This window comes from Schistocerca nitens, chromosome 6, assembly GCF_023898315.1.
Source record: "Schistocerca nitens isolate TAMUIC-IGC-003100 chromosome 6, iqSchNite1.1, whole genome shotgun sequence".
In the NCBI taxonomy this organism is placed as follows: Eukaryota; Metazoa; Arthropoda; class Insecta; order Orthoptera; family Acrididae; genus Schistocerca; species Schistocerca nitens.
In genome coordinates, this window is record NC_064619.1 from 725,258,559 (window position 1) to 725,266,058 (window position 7,500).

Sequence of the window (7,500 nt, forward strand, 5' to 3'; positions counted from 1 at the left end):
ACTCCTGGAAATTGAAATAAGAACACCGTGAATTCATTGTCCGAGGTAGGGGAAACTTTATTGACACATTCCTGGGGTCAGATACATCACATGATCACACTGACAGAACCACAGGCACATAGACACAGGCAACAGAGCATGCACAATGTCGGCACTAGTACAGTGTATATCCACCTTTCGCAGCAATGCAGGCTGCTATTCTCCCATGGAGACGATCGTAGAGATGCTGGATGTAGTCCTGTGGAACGGCTTGCCATGCCATTTCCACCTGGCGCCTCAGTTGGACCAGCGTTGTGCTGGACGTGCAGACCGCGTGAGACGACGCTTCATCCAGTCCCAAACATGCTCAATGGGGGACAGATCCGGAGATCTTGCTGGCCAGGGTAGTTGATTTACACCTTCTAGAGCACGTTGGGTGGCACGGGATACATGCGGACGTGCATTGTCCTGTTGGAACAGCAAGTTCCCTTGCCGGTCTAGGAATGGTAGAACGATTGGTTCGATGATGGTTTGGATGTACCGTGCACTATTCAGTGTCCCCTCGACGATCACCAGTGGTGTACGGCCAGTGTAGGAGATCGCTCCCCACACCATGATGCCGGGTGCTGGCCCTGTGTGCCTCGGTCGTATGCAGTCCTGATTGTGGCGCTCACCTGCACGGCGCCAAACACGCATACGACCATCATTGGCACCAAGGCAGAAGCGACTCTCATCGCTGAAGACGACACGTCTCCATTCGTCCCTCCATTCGCGCCTGTCGCGACACCACTGGAGGCGGGCTGCACGATGTTGGGGCGTGAGCGGAAGACGGCCTAACGGTGTGCGGGACCGTAGCCCAGCTTCATGGAGACGGTTGCGAATGGTCCTCGCCGATACCCCAGGAGCAACAGTGTCCCTAATTTGCTGGGAAGTGGCGGTGCGGTCCCCTACGGCACTGCGTAGGATCCTACGGTCTTGGCGTGCATCCGTGCGTCGCTGCGGTCCGGTCCCAGGTCGACGGGCACGTGCACCTTCCGCCGACCACTGGCGACAACATCGATGTACTGTGGAGACCTCACGCCCCACGTGTTGAGCAATTCGGCGGTACGTCCACCCGGCCTCCCGCATGCCCACTATACGCCCTCGCTCAAAGTCCGTCAACTGCACATACGGTTCACGTCCACGCTGTCGCGGCATGCTGTGTTAAAGACTGCGATGGAGCTCCGAATGCCACGGCAAACTGGCTGACACTGACGGCGGCGGTGCACAAATGCTGCGCAGCTAGCGCCATTCGACGGCCAACACCGCGGTTCCTGGTGTGTCCGCTGTGCCGTGCGTGTGATCATTGCTTGTACAGCCCTCTCGCAGTGTCCGGAGCAAGTATGGTGGGTCTGACACACCGGTGTCAATGTGTTGTTTTTTCCATTTCCAGGAGTGTATATGCTCTCTAATCAACCTACCAGCACCTTGTCCTTGGTTGGATCTGATGCCGTGTCTTCCTCTATACATGCTGTGGGTCCCATGTTGGCCAAGCAGCTTGAACTATGTTTAGCAGCAGCACCACTCAGCCACAGACCTGACTGTTTTGGGTTTCGACGTGGTGCCGCCAAGAGAAGTCCTCTTGTCGTCAATCGGCACACTGGGTGCGTCTGAGTCGTCCAGGATTGACACACGTGTGTCCAAGTGTCTGTTCATCTGCTTGGGGTGGCAGGCTGCCCCGGCTACGCCGTCGCCTGCTGAACGCGTGACAACAGCCTTGCATATCTGCAAGGCTGCAACTGCTGGTGCCGTTCCGCCGAGGCAGCACTCGTAGTTGGTGTACTCGCACTGCCACGAGACAATGACGTCGCTCTGTGTGACAACGTGAGATGGCCGCTGCTGCATAGCTTGACCAACCACGTCAGACGAATTGCAGAATAAAGGCTGTTATTGTTAATTGAGCCCTCTGAATGCCATGCTCGCTGTGGCATTGGTGGAACGCGAACTATCGTCTTGCACATGCCCTCCTGGGTCAGAAACGATCATCCTGGAACTGGGCAGTTATAACTAAAGTACGGCTGCTCATGGAGGTCCAATGAAGGCTGTATTTCTCGTATGACAGTGAAATTTGGTGGATATTTAAATGCATCAATGTGGAATCGATTAATGCGCGAAAAAAATTAGTTCCAGTTTCAGTCACCAGAGGTAAATCAGCCGTTGTACGCAGTTTTAAGACGGTATGATATCCACGCCGTCACTTGACAAGCCACAACGTGAGTGAAGAGTATGGCTATCGAGAAGAGAGACTGACCATGTTAGTGAAAGTATTTACGTGAATGGTGACAATTACAGTGTTGCACTGACGGGGTATCACTGGCGGAAAGGTCTGAGGAGAGGATCAATGTCATTAAATGGTTTAAATAAGATGATAACGATGTGCGAAAACGTGGGTGACGTTGGAGTGGCACCTGGAAGAGGAAGGCGTCATATCCCAATGGAAGTTATTGACAAGGTTGTTGTTTCTGTAACTGACCATGCAGTAAGTGCCCTGGGTGGTCAGAGTCACAGGAATTGTCCATCCCATGGTCAACAGCGCATGGAACATGTTGCAAATTAATTTGTACATACGGTTACATTCTCAACATTTCTAAGCTTTTTTTTCTCTACAAAGGAAAAAAAAATAGATGTGATCTGCAGAAACGTTTTTAATTCTCTCCCTAGTTTCTGCTGAGGATCGAAGCTGATGACATGTGGCTGGACACTATTTTGTGGAGTGATGAGCAACGGTTTACGCTGCATTGTACACAGAACTGCCGAATTTGTGCTACTTTCAAAACTGCGTATTGTGTAGTAAGAGCCGTTTCACTCGCCGAATGTGGCTGAGTGGTGTCGATTCATAAACATCTTTGTTCTCGATCTGTTCTTTGAAGTGAATATATCCAGAGATTGTCATGTCACCCGTGACGTCTGCAAATTATCGAGACCCCCGTGTACAGCGTATGAGTCCTACTTTGGAATAGCGCAACTGAGTGGAAACGAATGTTTTCATGCAAGATGGGCAACATGCCATGCCGCTCACCCAATGAAAGACCTGTCTAATGCAAGCTTCCATGACGTGTTATATCCAGAAATTTTCCACATGCGTGGCATGTAACACATCTCTGGTACTCACACTGAACAAATTGTGTAAGTGGCAGTTTATAATAAAATCGACATTAAACCCTTCTCACTCGTTCGACCTTTCCTGCCCACGTCTCATTCCCAATCCATGACATACGCATACATTTCTATATGTCTTCTTTGCATTCACAGCGCCGATTAGCAACTGATGGCCAAAATTGGAATTTTTTTCCAGCGCAAATCAGTTCCACATTAACGCATTAGGACATCTGCCATCCTTCACTGCCATAGAATAATTACAGCCCACAATGGACCTCTTTGAGTAGCTGCACCTTAATTACAACCACCTGCTATACTGTGGTATCCGCACTTTGATTCAGAGAAACTTTCGATATTATTATTTACATTGGTACTATGGAGAACCTTTGACGTAGGGGATCGACATTGGAACTCACGTAAGAATGCCGTGCTAGTGCTGGAAGCCATCGCGGAAATCAGCTGCACTGTTTAGAGGATTTCAGCCTTCAAGTGGTGTGTGTGAGCCTCTTGCAGACAGCTGACAGATCAAGAAGTTTGTGCATGAAATCAGACCCGTAATACATGACAGCGACACAGGTACACCACACGTGGTCAGAGATTGATCCATGTTACTGTGTTCATACATAATCAATTTTTGTCTGGGACATAATGTCCCAGAATTACTGAAAAGTAGTTCCATTTTCCGGTTCTGTCCAAGGTTTTCGGCAGGTTTTCCTTGGTTTTTCTGGTAAATGTTACAACAGAAATCTTCTCCAGAATATTCCCAATTGGGACTCTCTCTGCTTCACTAGAAACTCGTCTCGTATTCGGCTCAAAAACTCCTGACTCCACAGTTGGTCATTGCTCGAACAGCAAGATCTACTTATATAATGAAAATTACGCTGAAGAGCCAAAGAAACTGGTACACGTGTCTAATATCGTGTAGGGCCCCACAAGTATGCAGAAGTGCCGCAACACGACGTGGTATGGACTCGACTATGGACAGGATGCTTACGTACGTATCACCTGTCACAGGCGTATCTTGACGTATCAGGGGTCACATATCAGCACACGCCCCACACCATTACACAACCTCTAACAGCTTGATCAGTCCCCTGCTGACATGCAGGGTCCATGGAGGCATGAGGTTGTCTCCATACCCCTACATGTCCATCCACTCGACACAATTTGAAACGACACTCGTCCGACCAGGCAACATGTTTTCAGTCATCAACAGTCCAATGTCGGTGTTGACTGGCCCAGGCGACGCGTAAAGCTTTGTATCATGCAGTCATCAAGGGTACACGAGTGGGCCTTCGGTTCCGAAATCCCATATCGATGATGTTTCGTTGAAAGTTTGGAACGCTGCACTTGTTGATGGACCAGCACTGAAATCTGCAGCAATTTGCAGGAGGGTTGCTCTTCTGTCACGTTGAACGATTCAGTTGTCGTTGGTCCCGTCCTTGCAGGATCTTTTTCCCGCCGCAGCGATGTCGGAGATATGATTTTTCACCGGATTTCTGATGTTCGCGGTACACTTGTGAAGTGGTCGTCGAAGATGCTGTGTCCCATTGCTTGTGCAAACTCACTTAAATCGTGATAACCTGCTACTGTAGCAGCAGTAACCGATATAGCAACTGTGCCAGAAACTTGTCTTATGCAGGCCTTGCCGACCACAGCGCCGTATTCTGCCTGTTTACATGTCTCAGTATTTGAATATGCATGCCTATATCAGTTCAGTGTACATAAAAAAATGAACGTTGTAGCCATCTCAAACGACGCATCCTGTTCATACAGGGTGATTCATCTGTCCCTACCGATGTTTTATGTTACCTGCAATGTTTTATCTGGCCTTAAAACACCACGCTCGAGGTTTTCATGAACTTTCGCTCGGTACGCGCTTGCTATTAGTTCTACAGAAAAAGTGAACTGGACCGTTTTCTATAGGGAATTGGACGTAGTAAAATTTTGTACTGGGATATGCTCTCGTCGGAGGCCGTAGTTTTCGAGTTATTAAAGAAAAACGCACAAATGTGGCCTTCAGATACACCCCCACTCCTACACTCAGCTCCCACCGGTCAGTATTTCTAGTGTGTTGTTCACGGCATTCCCTCCTACCACTGTACAAAAATTTGCGATTTCACGAGTATTTTCCCGACAATCGAGCATCTTTAGTCTTGACTGGCCTTATTACGCCACTGGCTTAGTTGAACATTAAAAAATTATAAACTTTACGTCTGTGTAAATTTTAGCCAACACTTTTGAGAAATTTAACAGCATATAATAAGCAATTACATCGTTGAACTTGTCATGCCCACTGACTACGAAACTACAGTGCTTGTAAAGTTTTGGATCGTATTGCTAACGTAATAAGTTTTAGCGTAATGTTTACAAAAGTCGTTTTTCTTTTATTATCCTCACAAGCACGATTAAGTGTTAACGAAATAGCCGACTAGGCTGGTAGCGTAATAGCACAATCAATAGAGACAAAAAAAGATCGAATATCGGGAGTAGTTCGCGAATTCGCAAATTTTTGCACAGTGGTGCGAAGGAGTGTCATGAACAACATTACAGATATCCGGACTAGAGAGGGATGAGTGTGTGGGTGAAAGTGCGTTTGAAAGTCATATTCGTACGTTTTTCTTGAATAACTTGGAAACCGTGCCCTCCAGCGAAAACGTGTCTCAGTACGAAATTTAGCTACATTAAATTTCCTACAGAAAGACTCTGATCGTTTTTTCCTGTAGTGCTAATAACTAGCACGTAGCAAGTGAGAGAATGCGATAATCTCGCGCGTGATTTTTGATGGCCAGATACAGAATTGCGGGTTGCATAAAACAGCATCGGTAGGGGCAGCTGCATAATCCTGCATAAGCACATTCTCCCCACCAAGACTGGATTGATTAATTCACTACTGTAACACCATTATTTGGAAACGATATATTAGAAGTTAAAGAACGCAGTAGTAGTCTGAGGAATCAACTCTGAATTCGAAATTAGTGTTGGAGAATTTAGAATAAAGTCGAATAGTCAGAAATCTGATTGACCTATCTCGTCGGGCAGATGCGGTTGCGTCTTGAGCCAGGCTCTCAGAGACGCGATGGTCCTCTTGATGTCTTCCTCGTCTGTCCCCAGTTGCTGTCTGATGATTTCCACCTGCTCACGCGTCGGAGAGACGAAGCTGTAGCTGTCACTCATCGCCGGTATCCTGTAAGCAGAAACGAGAGCACGCTGCCAGAATGTGAGCACTCCAAAGGCTTCTGAGTTCTCGTAGTCTACACAGCATATTTGACAAATTTCACGGCTTGTGAAAAATATATTTGCTGCTCAGAAACATGTAACGTTCCAAATTTTGCGTTGTACGTCTCACGAGAAACGTCGTCACTCAAACGTATTTAACAATGAACTGTACGTGGATAAGGATACATACAGCGTGATTCCGTGATGTTACAAATTTTTAGCGATGGTGGAGAAGGGTAAAACGCATCAATTTCGGATAAGGGGCCCTGATGCGGAAATACCGAGTCGAAAATTATAAGCGAAAATCGTTCTGATACCTGTGTAGTGGAATACATGCACCGGTACTTATGTTCCGAAGAATGATGGGTAGGCAACTTTCAGACGTGGTATTATGGACCAAAACAAGAAAGAAATGTCTAGTAAACTAGAGCTCTAGAATGTCTACCTTAAGAGCTATGAAGACTTGTCCATTACGGTCACTGTCAAACATGTCTTCTACTGAAAACGTTCCCATAGCTCTTAAGCTATGCGATTTAGAGCCAATGTTAATTGGACATCTTGTTTTGTTTGGTCCTTCTTACCACCTGTGAAGGTTGTCTACACTACTCTCTTAGCAGCAACGGTACCGGTACATGTAATCCACTGTCAGGGATATAAGAACTATTACCCGTTATAACATTCGGCGCAGTCGTTTCTCGACGAGTATTTCTTACTTCAAATTCACGCACACACCCTTTCCCATCATTCCTAAAACTCTGTAGCATCAAGGAATTATCCTGTATGTGAATTGAGTATCTACAGTGTGGGGCAAATAAAAATGGCTCAGACATTTTGAAACAATTTGTGGCAGCATTAACGGAGGAGGAAAAGATCGACATTTACTTTCAACAGACTGGAGCAACTGCCCATACAGCTGGCTGTATCTCGGAGCATATTTACACAATCTTCACGCCGGATGGAGGTGTTAGCAGAGGTCAGTCTGGTCGAGGCAATATTTGGCCATCCAGGTCACCTGATCTGGCAATGTGTGATTACTTTGTGTGGAAAGCCCTCAAGTCTAAGGTATATTACAACAACTCTCACAATCTTCAAGAACTGCAGCAAAACATTTCTGATGAGATGGCAGCAATTCCAGTAGTCCAGCTTCGATCCGCCTTCATCAGC

At 46.9% G+C, this 7,500-nt stretch overlaps 1 protein-coding gene across 1 annotated transcript in view; it reads right to left on the minus strand.

The window, feature by feature from the left end:
* LOC126263590 (uncharacterized) overlaps positions 1-1,502 on the minus strand; it is a 96,229-nt gene extending 94,727 nt beyond the window's left edge. The window contains exon 1 of the mRNA XM_049960683.1: positions 1,440-1,502. Within this exon, the coding sequence (XP_049816640.1) occupies positions 1,440-1,502 (63 nt within the window). The remainder of the gene's footprint in view (positions 1-1,439) is intronic.
* Between the last annotated feature and the right edge of the window lie 5,998 nt (positions 1,503-7,500).